Here is an 18,844-nt window from a genome sequence, read left to right on the forward strand (position 1 = left end):
GAAACTCTGCCAAATTAGATTGGAGCCTGGTGTAGCCATCCGGTTGCACCAGTCCCCAGTCAAATCGTCCAACCCATGCTAGCATGGAAAGCGGACGTTAAACGATGATGATGATGATGATGATATACATACATATACATGTGTTTGTGTGTGTGTGTGTGTGTGTGTGTGTGTGTGTGTGTTTGTCCCGCCACCATCACTTGACAGCCAATGTTGGTGTGTCCCCATAACTTAGCAATTCGGAAAAAGTGACCGATGGAATAAGTACTAGGCTTACAAAGAGTAAGTCCTGGGGTCAATTTCTTCGATTAATGGTGGTGCTCCAGCATAGCCGCAGTCAAATGACTGAAACAAGCAAAAGAATAAAAGAATAGTTTTATGTCTGAAATCAGAGTGGTAACAGCTTAAAAAAGATTTGATTATAAGTCCATTCGATCAGAGATGGCCTTCGGCTAAAAAGCAACAGTTAAAGTTGGGGTTTGACAGAGATTGGGATGAATCATCATCATCATTTAACTTTCCATGCTGGCATGCGTTGAATGGCTTGACATGGAGCTGGCTAGCAGGGGGCTGTCCAGACTCCAACTGTCTGTTGTGGCATGGTTTCTATGACTGGATGCCTTTCCTAATGCCAACCACTTAACAGAGTGTGTTGGGTGTGCTTTATAAGTGGTACTGGCACCTGAAAGGACAAGTTTGTATGTGTGGAATACAGCGATTTTACTTAGCTTGACACGTCTTATCAAGAACAACAAATCACCACATCTCCCAGTCCCTTGTCATTTCTTCAGTGAGGCCCAGCGTCCAAAGATCCTTTCTCACAAACTTCATCCCATGTCTTCTTAGGTCTATCCTTTCCTCAGGTACCCTCCACAATTAGAGCCCAGCACTTCTGTACATAGCTGTCCTCATCCATATGCATCAGATGACCAAACCAGTGCAGTCTTCTCTCTTACACACAACATTTGATGCTTCTTATACCCAGTTTTTCTCTTAAATCATTTACACTCTGTCATGCATGCAAATCTGGAACTTTATATTAGGCTAGGTTAGAAAATCTCAGGAAAAATTATGTATCATGTTACTGAAATACTATATATTATGTTCAGTTAAAGATTTCTTTTACTTAGCCTCTAAACAGTGGGAGCAAGAGTGCCAAACAGGCAAGGGTAATTTTTATACTTCTTTTCATCTTAAATAATTACAAAAACTATTATAATAATTAGGCTCTCACACAATAAAATTTACAATTTCATAATAACAATGTCATAGAATATTCACTTTCTTTTGATGATGGCCTTTTCTGTGTAAAATGTTTGAAACATCATGGTGGATTTGTAAAAGGAAAGAATTATCTTTCTTAATGGCATCAATGAAATGCGTGAAGAGAAATGGTTAGTCAAGAATTAAAACTAATCTTAATAGGGTCAGCTTAATAATACTGAACTTAATTCCTTAGAATTCACCACTAGTAGGATATATTACAAAGATGCAGCATATCCTTATCAGTGACGAGGTTGCAGTTCATGCAACAAAAACTTTGACACCATATAACAATAACTAAATGTTTAAGTGAAGGTAAGTCTTTGTGGGCTTTTGAATGGCTAACATGTCTCTTCCGTGTTACAATCAGTTTACAGAGTGTATGTTATTCAGTTGAGATTAAAGATGGATGGCTCTGGCAGTTTGAAAGTAGATTACAGTATCTGGTTCACTTCCTCTTTTTTTTTTCATCTTCCCTTGAAAGCTCTGCAAAGATCCAGAATATTACTATTCCTCCCCTCTCAAAACCATAAAGTTAATAAAAAAATTTTATAATAAAACAGATGGTCATAGCTGTTCAATATAAGTGTCGGCCTACAGTTATATGCAAAATAAACAGCAGTCAAGTTTATTATTAATTAATAAAATAATCAAGAATCTCTCTGTTAGTTGAATCATTATTTTAATCCATTAAAGTAGGGTACAGAAAATCATTTATTTTAGATAAGAAAACCAATTTTTGAAAAGAGAGTGAAAAGAGATTGAATCAGCTTTTATATATTACTGGTACATAATGATAAATAAAAAAAAAAAAAAAAAAAAAAGATAACATCCTCCTGAATCATATTGATTCATAGGGCTGGTTTCCTGGTTACTGTGGCATATATATTTCCAACCTAGGAATATGGACTGGACACAAGTCCATCGCAAGATTACTCATTTTTGCTAGTTGAGTGGACTGGAGCAACATCAAATGAAGTGTTTTGCTCAAGAACACAATACATCACACAGTCCAGGAATCAGAACCACAGTCTTACGATCATGACTCAAACCACTGAGCCTCCACAGTATATATTGTATCATCCCTAAATAAACAACATTGATCTTACAAATTTGAACTTACACTTTTAAGGTACCAAATTAAATAGTAATGCATCCACTCTATCTTTGAAGTGTGCTTTTTTTTATTTCTAGTGTCATAGACACCTATATATTGATTTCTAATTTCATCATAAATTTTAAAGAGGAATATAATGGAACTAATCCAAGTACATCATTGTTATTTATTCTGTCAACCTCATAAACATGGAAGATGATAGGCAAAGCAATCCCCAGTAAAATTTGAATGTTGGAACTTTAAGTAGCATAACTAAAAATGTTGCATGGGCTTTAAATCAGATCTCATTGTTTCTGTCATTCTGCCAACCTCAGATAACTTGATATTGATTTTAAATTTTAGCACAAGGCCAGCAGTTTCGGGGTAGAGGGGTAAGTCGATTACATCAACCACAGTTATTTTATCAACCCCAAAAGATATGAAAAGCAAAGTTGACCTCAGTGGAATTCAAACTGAGAATGTAAAGACTGACAAAATGCTGCTAAGCATTTTGCCCAGCATGCTAACGAATCTGCCAGCTTTCTGCCCTAACCTTAGACAACTGTAAAATTCATTTTACTGTAAAGATAAAAATAAAACAAAAAATGATTTTAATCCTTCAGTGGCCTTTTGTTATGTCCAGAATAGATAGACTTAATTGGAGACTTGAAGCCTACAAAAATATTTAAGGTTAAAAGCAGATGAATTTAACTAAAATAGTTTCTATTGTTGATATGAGGTAACTCATCTGAAATGTCATTCACTATTATTATTAATAATATATTTTCATTATTTATCAATTTTCTAAGAATCATGAAAATGTATCCATCAATTTAAAATATTTCATTCATTAAGTACGCAAAAAAAAAACTTACCATTTCTATCTGCTCGACGAAATACCTGAAACATAAAAACAAACCAGTGATCAATTATAATCTCTATTTAGTTTATAATTTTTATATTAATCAGTCAGTGATCAATCATATTTGCCATACAATTTTTAATTTTTATGTCAGTAGTAAGTCAGTGATCAATTATAATTTTCATGGCTTTCAAACATTATATATATGAAATCTCATTCAAACTTTCATTGAAGACAAACTGTTGAACAGATGCCTCAAAATAGAACTCAAAGCATACAGCAAGCAAGTTTTTCCATTAGTCATTCTACCTTTTAATTTAAATATCAACTCATTTTTCAAATAGATTCTTATTTTCAGTGTGGACATTGAACATATATAAAATCTTGAGATTTATATCAAATCAATGAGAGAGAAAGAGAGAAGAAAGAGAAAGATTTAGCATGAGTTAATAACAAAAGTCTCATGGTAAATTATTCAATGTGATATCAACAACCAATCAGTGAACTATTGAGTGTATTTGCAGATGCTACCCTGAGATAGTTTCCCCACAGCCATATTTCTGATATAATTAGTATTACTACATGCTCTATATTTTTTATATATTCCTTACCTTATCAACTGAATAAAATGATTCACTGAAGAAGCCTAATAAGACATGTCCATTACTCTCACTATTTGGTTTAAAGACCAAACCAACTCCCACACTGCATTTTAAATACTTGCCAAAAATTTCAGTTGGTCTTATTCAAATTGTTTCCCATGTCCATTTTTATATATTTTCAGCTCCTAAAGAGAATTTTTACCTAATAATTGCATGAATAATTGCAGTTACTTGAATGTCTAGTTTTCAACTCACTATATTAAGTGTGTGAGGTCCTATTGTATACCAATACAATAGCTATATCTTCCCATAAACAAGCCCAAACCATAAAATTTTTTAAAAACTTATTGAGAACCTGTTATATAGGATAGTTTAAACTGCAATTTATATTACTGCAGTAAGTTCAAAAAAGTTCAAATTATATGAGAAGCATTGATATGTATACTGAGATAATCACTTTTACTCTATATATTTCAGTTAACTCAAAAAGAAAAATATAATTTTATATTTTAGTGGTTGAAGCAGACGAAAATAGATGTAACACGGCAGAATCATAATTTATATCAGACTCCATTCAAACATTAGTCATACAAATATACAAATTGGTTAGAATTTCACTAACACTATGTTTGCTGTCATCATTATCATCATTTAATGTCCGTTGTCCATGCTAGCATGGGTTAGACAGTTTGGCATGGTTTTCTATGGCTGGATGTCCTTCCTAACACCAACCACTCTGAGTGTGTAATGGGTGCTTTTATGTACCACTGGCACAAGTACCATTTGCATGACACCGGGTGCTTTTACATGCCACCGGCAAAGATGGCAATTTGCATGACACCGGTATCTGCCACAACTGCGATTTTGCTCAGCTTGATGGGTCTTCTCAAGCACAACATAATGCCAAAGGTCTCAGTCATTGCCTCCGTGAGGCCCAACACATGAAAGAAATTCAGCCACTTTGCCTCTATGAGGCCCAACACTCGAAAGGTATTCTTTACATGCCACCAGCACAGACGCACTTAGCTTGACGGGTCCTTTCAAACACAACACATAGCCAAAGGACTTGGTCAGTTCTTTACAATAAATTTTCTGTACACCCTCTCCATGGATATAGTAAAATCTGTAGTAGGCATGATTATGCTTCAAGTGCCCTTTTCAGAAAGATAAATATTTAACAACTTGACGTAACTTAAAAAATACAATGCCACTATACTAGCAGAAATATTTGAAGTTATTGACGTTGCTTAACTTAGGTCAATCAATTGAATAGACACTATGGCTGGAGGCATCTTGATCCTAACCAGCCTCATATATCTAATCAACATTCCCTTACATGAACACATTTTTTTAAGATAGTAGGGTGTGATCTGAGGGAGATTTGGTAGCAATTTCTAGCAGGCTCTATCTTTCATTTATGAAATTATCATTCTTGGATTTATCATCTTGAGTAGATAGTGTTGTATGACAAGCAGTCTATGGCAAACAGTATACCTTGATCTTAGCACAGCATAACGCTTGTAAATTGTCAACTAACAGGTGGAACTTTTCGCCAGAACATCATAAAGAAAGCAAATAAAACTAATCTAATTCTCTTTCTCTCCAACTTTAGTGTTCTGTGCTATTATTACAAGGTATTCACTTTTTCACTCAATGAAGACATCTACTTTAACTTCAATTGGAGGTCCAACAATCTGCTAACATTTACTAATAGCAAAACAGGAAAACTAAGCTTTAGTTTTTTTTTTTTTTTTAATGTTATGAAGTTGTATCAAAAAGTTCCCAGACTGGTTCTGCAGTATGTCAATAGATGGCAGCACATGGTTGCATGCACAGTGAGAGCTATCAGTGACCTTCATGAAGCAGTATGTTGAGCGACATCACTGTTTACTTTACAAGTTGTGAAATTTGGGTTTTTATAATCAAGTGTATGCTGTAGTTTTGCCATGGACGGAAGCAAAGAGCCCATGTGAAATATTGTGTTAAACTTGGGAAGTCTGCTACAGAGATATTGAGCGTGCTTCAGCAAGCTTATGGTGACAAGGCAATGTAAACACACCAACACTGGTTATCAAGCAGTGATGGGAGACAAACACACCAACACTGGTTATCAAGCAGTGATGGGAGACAAACACAGACACAAAGATACACATGACATATATATATATATATATATACACACACGACAGGCTTCTTTCAGTTTCCATTTACCAAATCCACTCACAAGGCTTTGATCAGCCCAAAGTTATCATAAAAGACACTTGCCTAAGGTGCCATGCATTGAGACTGAAACCAGAACTATGTGATTGGGACGCAAGCTTCTTATCACACAGCCACAAAACTTCTTTCAAAATCCGCTCCACCTCTGTCTCATCATGAATAAACATTCATTTTCTCTGATCACTCCAACACAACAATTCAAGCAGAGTCAACAGCAGCCTCCCTAAAATCCTTAAAACAGTGCAATGCACAACCAGCTCATGACTTCACTCAACACTTAGATATTTTTCTTTTCAGTGAACTATTTGGAAACATACATTGCACCCCATTCTCAGAAGACAACTTCATTGAGCGTACCAACAACCAAGCTATAGACTTCATGTTCAACACCTTAAAAGTGACAGAGATGGTTGTAAACAACTAATTCTTTCATCGTCATCTCTCTCTCTCACTCTCTCTCTCTCTCTCTCTCTCTCTCTCTCTCTCTCTCTCTCTCTCTCTCTCTCTCTCTCTCTCTCTCTCTCTCTCTCTCTCTCTCTCTCACCCATCAGAGACCACCAGTACACTTTCCATAGTGATGGATCTATAAGTCGTTTTTTTTGTTATTGAAAACATTAGAAAAATTATTCCTCTTGGTTCTGAAAAGCTTTTGACACTTCTGATAACCTCCTACCTAGGTTTTTATTAGTCTGTGTGTACATATGATCTACATGTTACTTTTAACCACACACATTTCTCTGCAGATAATACCACCATTCACTTCTCTTCAACCCTGGGCCCACAGACATTATCCTCATGCAACAGAGACATCTCACGCCAAACTTTTTCTACTTCAATAAAAAAAAATGCTTCAAAGTATACTCAAAGAGAGACATTACAATTTAGTCCCCTAAACCAATACAAAGACACGATTCCTATACATATCTGACAAATAGTTTCTCATCACACACTCCTAAGCATGAACACACACAAAATTTTCAGATCACTCCAAATGTCAAACCTCAAAATTTCTGTTGAACTCCTAACATAATTTCATACATATAATATTACAAAAACTGCTGCCTAAAGATTTAGCTTCTTCAAGAACAGAAGATACTTGTCTTGATCAGTTACTAACTTTCTACAGAGCTTAATTAAGATTCACATTGAAAAATGTGTAGCAGTAGAACTGGGACTGTTCTACTGCTAAATATGTACATTCTACAAGCACTTTTTGTATGCCTCTTCTATTTCTGATGCTCCAGACCCCCAACTAAAGACTTTTCCCCAATTATTCCAGCTCACTGAACTTTGTCTTCAAGCCAAATATTCTTCTTTCTAGATCCCACAAATTAACCCCTTGAACAATGAGTTCCTGAATGCCATTTAGCCTATACACTGGACAATAAATTCACTAACATATATAAGTGGTGACCTGAAAAATCAACCACACAAGTTTCAGCCAAGATCAGCTAATTGAGTTTCAGCCACAGGGCAATAATGATTCCAAAACCAGCCACTCATGTTCAAACAATAATCATTGAAAGGAAAATGATTTAGGGAACAATAACAAACACAAAGATAAGACATTCATTACAATTTGTAAGCAATATTAACAAAATAAAATAATCAAAATACATTCTTGATACAAATGCAATTAAATTCCATGAAATAACATCTAAAAAGAAAAATCACACAAACTTTAACTTCAAATCGACTCAACTCTTATGGTGTCACAAAAAAATATTTGACTCAAAGTGGCTACACTTCTTTGAAATAACATAGGTTTTTACATAAATGCACACACACACACGCATCATTCGTTTACACACACACACACACATGTATGATAGGCTTTCACACAATTTTTATGAAACAAATCCCTTTCCTAAGGTGTTCAACAACCCAAGATTATATAGATGTTTGCCCAGGTTGCATGACAACCATATCTGTACTTATGTCTTCATATTCATATTAATGAAAATAATTCTCCCTTGCTGAATAAAACCAACTAAACCAATTTAGTTAGTATTGGAAAACATGCTGGGCTTGGTCTTCAATCTGTCCCATTAACCTCTTCATTTTAGATGCTGTTTGACCATATTCCAAGGTCTGATTCTACACTATATCTAATAAAATCATCTGAATTGTATGTGGAAAAAGGGGGAGGTGAGGGTAGAGAGAGAAAGACAGAAGAAGATATTGAATTTATTAGTATGTTCATTTAAAACAATGATCAAAACATAATAAAATGATAATTAAGTAGATTTACAGATCCATCTTTATCATTTTATCTCCCCCCCCCCTTCTCCCCAACTCTCTTTTTCAATCCAGCTGTTAATCAAAGGTAGGTGAAGTAGCCCTTAAAGTACTTCAATTCTTACTATTCCTGCATAATAACTACTTTCAGACATTTTACTTGTCTTCCCTTTCTATCTTTTTGATTTTTTGAGGAGACAGATTCTTTGGTAAACACAGAATTTCACTTTGATGAATAAATCCTTTCAAATCATTATAATTCCCAGATATTTCAATGAATCCTTTCAAATCGTTATAATTCTCAGATATTTTCTTTTAGTTTGCTTTTGTAGTAAAGACAATGGTGCACAGATGTACAAGTACATCAATAACAAATTCAGTACAATAACAAATTTGTCAGATCTTCAGACAAATTTTCAACTGTAATATGTAATGATAGAATCAATTTACTGTTAAAGAGAGACACAGAGAAAGAGAAACAATGAGAGACAGAGACAGAGGGGTGCAGAGAAAGAAGAGGTACAGAGAAAGAAGGGATGACAGAAAAAGAGAGAAACACTAAGGGAGAGAGATGGTAGGGCTGAAAGAGAAAGAGATGAGAAAGAGACAATGAAATAGAGAAGGAAGACAGCATATATGCAGGTGAATATTTTCATTATTGTAAGTCACTAAAGGCAGTGATAAAGCAGAATTGTTTTAGTAGAATTATTAGAGTGTTAGACAAAATGCCTTGCAATATTTGTTCCAGTTGGCAAAATCATTAGCATGCTGGGCGAAATGCTTCATGGCATTTTGTCCATCTTTACGTTCTGAGTTCAAATTCTGCCTAAGTTGATTTTGCCTTTCATCCTTTCGGGGTTGATAAAATAAGTACCAGTTGAACACTGGGGTCGTTGTAAACTGACTTACCCCCCCCCCCACACACACACACACACCTCCCCTGAAACTGCCAGTCTGGTGCCAAAATTTGAAACCAATATTTATTCCAGCTCTTCATTCTGCATTCAAATCCCCCAAAGTCAACTTTGCCTTTCAGTCATTCAGCATCAATAAAATAAAGTATCAGTCAGAAGCCGAGATCAATGGTATTGATTAACTCTTTCCCCTCAAAACTGATTTTATGCCTATATTAGAATTAATTATTACAAGGCAGCGATCAGGCAGAATCATTAGCAAAATGCTTAGTGGCATTTCATCTGTCTTTACATATTAAATTCAAATTCCGCCAAGGTTGACTTGCCTTTCATTCTTTCAGGATCGATAAAATAAGTACCAGTCAAGCACTGGAGTCAATGTAATTGACTAGTTCCCTTCCTCCAAATTTCAGGTCTTGTGCCTTTAGAATTATTATTATTATTATTATTATTATTATTATTAAGGTGGTGAGCTGGCAGAATCATAAGCATGCCAAGCAGAATGCTTAGTAGCATTTCATCTGTCATTACATTCTGAGTTCAAATGTCGCCAGGGTCAACTCAGCCTTTCATTCTTTTGGGGGTTGATGAAATAAGTACCAGTTGAACACTATGGTCAATGTAATCAAATTATTCCCTCCCCAAAATTGCTGGCCGTGTGCCAAAATTTGAAACCATTATTACAAGCCACTAAAAGTGCTATCAACCTAACAATATAGGAGTGAGGGTACTTTTGACTTGTTTTTCTCTCTAACCTGCAATAATTTGAATTTAACATTAATTCTAGTAATCTCACTCAATCATAGCTTGCTTTCCATTCTACAACAGATTCAGCCTTTTAAGATTTAAGCCCAAATATTCTGTTTTATGTTCAAACCAGCCAGATCTGGCCCTAGAAGTTCATTCTAAAAATAAATAATCACATCATCAAAATTTTTGAAGGTATGAGATAATGCATAAGCAATTCAAAACCGTGTGAATAAATAAGCATTACATTTAACAGAATAATCGGAATGCTAAAGGGTTAAGATCTATAAGTAGTGCTCCTTCATAAGAAACTAAATAATAAATTAGTTTTGCACATGTTGTATTGCATGATATTACACACACACAAAGTGCCTGCATAAGACAATCACATGTGATGCCAGGTGATCAACTGAACTGAAATTATTTCCCACTATAAACAAGATTCTACTAAAGTGAAATTCTTAAACGAATAGCTCTCACATGGAAAATAAGAAAGCTCTAGCGAAAATAAAAATAACAACTTGATTGACATGGAAATTCAGAGGATTATTACAAAATTTCTAAAGAAGAGCCAGAGCAAAATGAATTAGTATCTATACTTCTTGGTTTTGAAATTCTTAATATGATTTTAATGAAAGTTTTATATGTTAATTTTGTTTTACAATATTTATCTATAATAAATTGGATTAGTTAAAAGGTTTCAGTGATTGGAAAAGTTATTATTTCTGTAATGATGGTTTTAATGGATTGCATGCTCCAAGATTTTAGATTAGAATTTCAGAAAGATTTCTAAATAAGTACATATAAATTTACAATTTTTTTTTTTTTAAATATAGACAAAATTTTGTTTTTTAGTTTTCAGAAATCACTTAAGAAACAAAAATATATTTTTTATGAAACAAAAATTGAAAGCAGTTATAAAAAAAAAATAGTAAATTAAAACTATTGATCAAGGGGAAGGAAATATTTGAATACAATTCCTGTGAGTATTCTACATATAGCCTAAGAATATCCATTCAAACATATCTGGTCTATCATGCAACAGTTACATTAAATTTTAGGAAATTAGCATGAACACCATATGAGGTAACCAAAACTGTCATGAAATAAGTCATCTTCACTAACCTATAGCAGAATGAAGTTCATATCAGCAACACAGAATATATAATTATATGGCAACAAGCAAACATTGTCTACCTTTATAGTAATGAGGTAATACTTTCTACGTGTACCTGATAACCTAAAGTATCAGGTTATCAGATAAAGTTTTCTACTTAACACACTGGTCATATGTCTAAAAAGGTGTAAAATTTATTCAAATTTCAAAAGCAATAAACAAAAGTTGTAGAAGAAGAAGAGAACTATAAAAGACTATGAAACAATATAAAAAATATTGTTCATGCTGGTTCAAATAACATTGGAAGGGATTAAAATAAACGGGGTAAAAAATATGAATGAATTTATCTGACATCTTAATAATTTTTTATTGAAACCAGTGTATGCATGGGATCTTAAAGATAGAGTTCTGGCAGTGATATGGGTTTTTATATGTAAAAATTACAAATGAGAGAGAGAGAGAGAGAGAGAGTGCATCATAATCATTTCATCCTTTTAATGCCCACTTTCCAGTGCTAACATGAGTCAGACAGAACTTTGTGGTGGCAGATTTTTCTGTGGCTGGATGCTCTCTATGGTACCAACCCCCTCCCCCACCTGTTTTCAAGTAAGCTCATATTACTTCTAGCTCTTTGCAGAGCAAACAAGTCAATAGTCAGACACGCTTTAAAAGAAGATTTCAAGTAAATGACACCATTTGTTTAATGGTTTGCAATTAGGACACTCATGTCAGGACAAGAGGAAACACACACACAAACAACTGCATACATACATACACACACACATACATATATTCATACATATGCACAGGCATGGTTGTGTGGTAAGAAGCTCGCTTCCCAACCACATGGCTCTAGGTCCAATCCCACTCCATGGCACCTTGGGCAAGTGTCTTCAGCTATAGCACCAGGCCACCCAAAGCTTTGTGAGTGGATTTGGTAGATGGAAACAAAAAGATGCCTGTCACATGTGTGTGTGTGTGTGTCTTTGCGTCTGCCTCCCACCACCACCACCACCGCTTGACAACCAGTGTTGGTGTGTTTACATCCCTGTAACTTAGCAATTCAGCAAAAGATTGATAGAATAAATACCAGGATTAAAAAGAAAAAAAGAGTAAAAATAAAGCACTGGGGTAGATTCATTTGACAAAACTTCAAGGCGGTGCCCCAGCAGGCTACAGTCTAATGACAGAAACAATAGATAGATAGATGGATGGATGGATGGACGGACAGACAGATGCATGCATATGTGAGAAAGAGAGAAAATATGATCGGCTTCTGGTTTCTGCCAAAAACACTTACTCATAAGACATTGGCTAACCTGCAGCTAAAGTACAAAACAAAAGCCAACAGCATTTATCCAGTGGTAATAAACCCAAAAATATGTAGTTCTGAAATGAACTTCTTATTGAAATGTGTTTGTATGTGAACCAATGAGGTAGGCCACTGTGTGGTGTCTACAACCTGCTAGAAATAGCACCAAAATTTTCCTTACACACTTTCTACTGTTTCTAAATAAATACACTATAGTGAGAGTAATGTTACACATTACTCATCAAAGATTTCATTTAAAAAATTTTTGTAATAAATGTACAATGAACATTTCTGATCATGAAATAGCTTTTTAATCTTAAATTTCTGTTTTGAAGGGCAAATATGGCTAAGAAATCAAGCAATAGATATGTTTTGTAGTTTAAGTGCTTGTAAACTAACATGGATCTTTATTGAATACATCTTAAATTATGGTGTTAGAATATATATATCTTCAGTTTCATTATCCTTCCAGTGTATTGTTGGTCACTGAGGCTTGAAAACAATGAAATCATTAATTGACTTAGTCTTGCATAGAGCAACAATGATAATTCATCTGAAAGAAGTGCTCTAAAAGTGAAGACTGCAGAAGAGCAACCTTTTAATCATATCTTAGCGTCTACCACGAACACATAATTTGTAAGACGTATCTCCAGGCCTTCACTACAATAAGTACAACTAATGAAAGAAATATGAATACAAGCACATGGAAAATAAACATAGAAGCTGAGCGCTGAAAGCATTTCTCTGACTTATATTACAGAAACGGTGACTGATATGGCTACAGATTTACATTGGATCTGCACTCTCTTAGTGACCAAATGAGCTAAATTTTAGCAGTGCCAATAGAAGTGAAGATATGTGTACTGAAATTGTATCTGAACAAAAGAGCAGGATTATTTATGGAATAGAGGAACATTCAAAAAAAAAAAAAAAGAACTTGTATAGAAAACTATTGTAAAAATCAAGCTGGCTTAGCCTTCAAGTTTTCATCTATTGCTTTGTAAAACCATACCTTTGCTCACCATCAAGTGAATGTAAAATAATGGTGAAGTAGTGTGGGGAGTCATTTAGGGAAGAGGAAGTGAAATGTTGGTGAAAGAGCAATGGTGAGGTGTTTGTGAAGTGATAGTAGGTGAGAGAAAATGGTATGTAATGGTGGAGTGTTAGTGAGAGAAGAAAGTATGATGGTGAGTGGTGGTGGGGGTGTTAGTGAGAAAGTGAGGTGTTAAAGAGCAAAGGTCTATGAAAATAATGTTGAATGAGAGTCAGGTGTTTGCTGTCATTGTGAAGCTATATGTCATGCATGTTGTCAGCTGAGTGATGAAGTGTAAATCTACAGATTCAAATTCCCAGTTATATAATGCCACTATTTAGCTGAAATTCATACTACACATTCCAACATACTATAATTAAACACAAGTGGTGCAGAATGACATGCAGGACACACTGCACTCTCTCCTCTATTCGATTTATTCCTGTTCACCTACAGATTCTGGTGGTGACCAAAGCAGAGGCAGACGCATATTGATTCAGTCAAAAATTGAGAATTGCTACTTATCTGTACTTATTGCTAGTGGTATACATCCCAGCATATTTGATGTTTCCAGCTATATCTGTGTATATGTTCCTTATGGTTGTGAAAGATAGTGTTTTTAAAATAATATTATAGTAATGTTCAGGGGCATTGCATATGTCTGGGTGATTTTTATTTTCATATAGTGACAAGGACTGTGGGGATTTCAGCTTGCTGCAACAACAAATTCTGCTCCTAGCACATCAAAGGGATCTTTTGTTTTCACTGTCTTTGTTTCATTGTGTTAGTGGACTGTGTAAAACCTGATAAGATGCATAGTGAGCTGCTCTCTGTTCTTTATAGTTTATTGTAGTTTGGTGTGAAATGATTGGAGGCTCAGGTAAGACTGGCATAGTCCATGATGTATTTAATGTAATGTTTGAATGCAAGTGCAGCTACTCCTTTGTTGGCCAATGTGCATCACATTGTGTTTTTTTTTACTGCATTTTCAATTATTGTATTGTGTAGGAATTATATGTAACACCAGCATTTTTTAATCTTTTGCACGTGTGCATGTTTATATTGTTAAGTATCAGGGCTGGTTGTATTTTGTGTCCTCTGGTGTTGCTGGTAAGAAAGAGACAGCAGATTTGGAATATAAATGTATACTTAAAATATTGTTGTGGAGCTAAGTTTTTTTTTTGGAGATCTAAATAGAGTTGGGATAAGCTGTGTGACAGTGCCTGGAGAATAGTGGGAGGCTATGAGTGTGATGTCTGGGGAGCAGTGGGAGGCATATGAAGATGTCTGTATGTTTTGTGGAGGTGTAGGAAGGTTATGTAGTTACAGATTGAAAAAAACGATAATATATTTCTGGTACTCTATTTGATGATAATATATTTCTGATACTCTATTTGAAAAATTGCAGGTTTCAAAAGAGTAATTCTTGTACTTTAAATAGACTTGGTAGACTGATGTGTGGTTAGCTAGCTATAATTTTATGCTGTTTCTTAAGTTGGCATTGAGTAGGTTTTGTATGAGTGGAAAGCAGAGAATAGAGTCAAAAGTGTTGCTGAGATCAATGGTCCTTAAAATAGTACATGTGAGAGGGGTTTTTGTTGTTAAAGCCATTTTACCCCTTACATTATTTTTTGTGAGTAGTGTAGTGGCTGAGTGTAGTGGTTTCAATTTGTGTTGTGATTTGGAGAGATGTGTGTTTTGTTGATATCAAAGATTAGCATTAATAGACATTTTGAGTGTGCATAAGAGGGTAGTGAGTCTGTATGATGTCACATCACTTGGACTTTTGTTGAGCTTTAAAATTATAATTTTATCCAGCTCCTGGATTAAAGGTATCTAACTGTATTAGTATTAGTAAACATAGATATTATTGAGCATTTCTCATGTTTTAGGTAGGCATTTGTGATTTTGTCTGGTAGCAGGGTTTCTGAGTTTTAAAAATTTCCTTATTGAATTTCGAGTGTTTGATGGAAAAAAGGGATCAAAATCATGATGCATATTTTTTGGTTTATGTTTCTGTCTTCTTTGTGTGGGTTTCAGCAGTTGATTTTTTTTTATTAAATGTCTGAGAGCGTTGCTTGGTATTTCAGAGTGGGTATATTATTGTAGTTCATTAATGTAAAATGAGGTATGCTGTGACCATTACTGTTATAGCTGATGCTATTAATAACTTTATATAGGGTTTTGACTGCAAGTTTTGGTTTTGGTTGTATCCAACTTAAACTAAAAAAATATAATTGTGTTATTGACTGTATGTACTGCAGTGTCTATAATGGTGATTGTGACATTGTAGCAAAAGTCACTATAAAAAAAGGCCACTCAACTATATTGGTATTACTGACAGAGACACTCAATATGAAATTGAGAACCTACTAAGATAAAGATTCCTAGTACAGAGTAGTGTAATGTACCCTGGCTGCTGCCACTTGAAGGAAAAAGTGATATTGTTGAATTCTAGAAACCTTGAGTCTATTTCTTGAGGTAACTTATTCCATTGTTCTTTAAATGTTTGTAAAAGTACTTTACTTCATTGACATGCAAATGCATTATGGTGATAATTGGTTGGAAAGTAAGGAAATTGTCTCTCAAGTTACAATGGTGACTAGGTATGGAGAACAGAAGCTGCTTTCTGGCCAGGCCTGTCATCAGACAGACTATCAGCTAATAGCAAATGATGCAGATTTTCATTACCTTACAGAGATTACAGCAACTTTCTCGTAATTACAACCTATAATAATGGTTCAACAGGAAAACTTAAGAAAAAAAAACTAAACCCATGAATCATTTATATCATCAACAACAATTATAACTCTCTGGATACATTATTTGGAATAGGCAATAACAAAAAGTGGAGTGAAGAGGACATTTGAACATCTGTACTAACCAATAATGTCGGGATATGACTCATGAAGAAATAAATTAAGTACAAAATTCAATGGTAAATTCTAACTAGCAGAAACAATCTGAGAAGATGTGGGCTACGGAACGTATTTCACTTCAGTCAGAGCACACAATTCGAGTATTGAGCAAAGTCATAAATTTAAAGAGGAAAAATCCAGAATAGACTGAAGGAATTTTACTCCATACAATGGTCCATAATGTAAATAATACTTGCTGGAATTTAATAAATCCTAACCTGAACAAAATAGAAAAAAAATAAGAACACAAACTCCTTTGTTTAGGGAGGGAGTTTTGTGTATACTGGAAACTGCTTTTTGTGCAAATAATACCCTCCAAGAGATCCAAGAGTAATGAGAATGGTGTGAATTGAATATCTTCCATTCTTTGATTTACTGGAATCTCTTTCAATCCTTGTTTTATAGCAATGCATACAGCACAAGTTACTGCTTTGTATTCCATTTAATACCTTTCATATCTTGTATAATAGCCAACATGATTTAGTACAGTTGATGACATGTTAATAAAATATTTAAGGCATAAATATATCTAAAATAGAGAAAAATATCCATAAATAAATCAGAAATAAAATACAATGCAGCCATTAATAACAGCAAATTAAGTAAACCATCTGCTTCTGCAACAATTTTCCTGATATTTTTCTCATATTCCTGACATGTTATTTCCGTATAAGCAAGTACGTGTGTTTGTGTGTCTGTGTGTGTGTGTGTTGTGTGTGTGATTGTGCATATATGAGTGAGTGTGCATGTGTATGTGTTGTCTTTATGTGCATTTGTACAGCTTATAGTTTTAAATATTCCAACTTCATTAAAAACATCTGAAGTAGTAGCCATGTATAGTTTAACATCATCAATAAACAACATTTAGGTCTTGCATATGTATTCAGTATTCTATACCACAACTTCTTGTTTAATTTATGTATGCATATACCAATATATATAGAATGTAATTACTGTTCATATCAAGGAAACAATAATGAACTTCACCCTCTCTGGCCATGAAATAACAAACAATTGACACAGTTACACTACAAATCCTAGACCTTAAAATCTTCAATTATTTTTCCTAGTAGCCCCAACAAACAAAATTAGCTAAAATTACATTCTAGAAACTAGTTTTCAGCTTCAAAGCCAGAAAATACTTCAGCTCTTATCATTGTGTTGACCTTTCTACAATGGTCAAACACTGCTTGTGTATATTTAGAACAGTGCTGATGCTATACACACATACATACCAGAGCACATCCAAAAGAAAGCTATCTGACTCTCTCTAACTACTCTCTAGCTACTACCATATTCTCTGCACCTCTAAACTAGTTAAGTACCAGATCCACCTGGAACATCCATCTCTTCCCCTCTGGTCATACCAACAGGCCAAAGCCATGTGAGTGAATTTGGTAGACGAAAATTGTGTCTGTGTGTGTGAATGTGGGTGTATGTAAGTGAGTGTTTGTGTCTCCTCATGCTGATATCACATGATTATCATAAATGAATATCATTCCTTTCTAATATTCTAAGAAAACATGCCTGCTGGCAATGAGGAAATATTCACAATATTAAGTATGAAAGAGGCATTATGGGTAAATAGTCAAGAGTCTGGGTTACTCATCATCTATGATTTTATTCTTACTAGATCATAGCTTCTAGTTCACAAGGGAGTGTAGAGCAAGCAATCTTACCTAAGACAATGATTTAAGTTCTGCATATAAAAGTTCATGTAAAAGTCAGATACGAAGCAAATCAAGAGATAGATAATGTCAAGCATGAAAAATATAGAACTATCATAGGAAAAGGTCAAAACACTTCATGATAAATAACTAGTGGCATTAATGAAGTTATAAGCAATGAGGAATAGAAAATTGTGATATTTTCCCTTTCATTGGGATATTTTTCCTTTCATAAGTTACCACATTTTCCTTAAGAACAGAATCCAAAAAATAAATTCTAGTTCCCAATAATTTACCACAGGACTGATGCAAACTAAATGGTAACACTGATTTCCCTTTAAATAAGGCCAGTTTTTAATGGGCTGAGAACATTTTTCCCATCCTGTTAAACTGATGCCAGCAGTATTTTGAACTCGGAAGTTTAAGATAGCAACTTACTTTTTGTAAGGAGTTTAAGACAGCAATTTACTCCTTAGGAAACTTTAACTTCCAATTTAGTAGTATTAATAAATAGTAGTTGAAATAGTTGTTATGAAAGCAATCTATATTAGACAAGGTTTCAAAATGTAAAGTGTCAACTTGGATAGGTTACATAAAAGTGAACATCTTTCATCATCATCATCATCATCATCGTTTAACGTCCGCTTTCCATGCTAGCATGGGTTGGACGATTTGACTGAGGACTGGTGAAACCGGATGGCAACACCAGGCTCCAGTCTGATTTGGCAGAGTTTCTACAGCTGGATGCCCTTCCTAACGCCAACCACTCAGAGAGTGTAGTGGGTGCTTTTACGTGTCACCCGCACGAAAACGGCCACGCTCGAAATGGTGTCTTTTATGTGCCACCCGCACAAG

General features: G+C 34.6%; 1 protein-coding gene across 2 annotated transcripts in view; it reads right to left on the bottom strand.

Moving 5' to 3' along the window:
• LOC106870831 (N-terminal EF-hand calcium-binding protein 1) overlaps window positions 1-18,844 on the bottom strand; it is a 116,602-nt gene that overhangs the window by 63,315 nt on the left and 34,443 nt on the right. For both annotated transcript variants that reach the window (XM_014917055.2, XM_052970315.1), the window contains exon 2: window positions 3,235-3,259. In XM_014917055.2, coding sequence (XP_014772541.1) covers window positions 3,235-3,259 — 25 coding nt within the window. The remainder of the gene's footprint in view (window positions 1-3,234; window positions 3,260-18,844) is intronic.

The sequence above is a fragment of the Octopus bimaculoides genome, chromosome 1, assembly GCF_001194135.2.
Source record: "Octopus bimaculoides isolate UCB-OBI-ISO-001 chromosome 1, ASM119413v2, whole genome shotgun sequence".
Taxonomy (NCBI): Eukaryota; Metazoa; Mollusca; class Cephalopoda; order Octopoda; family Octopodidae; genus Octopus; species Octopus bimaculoides.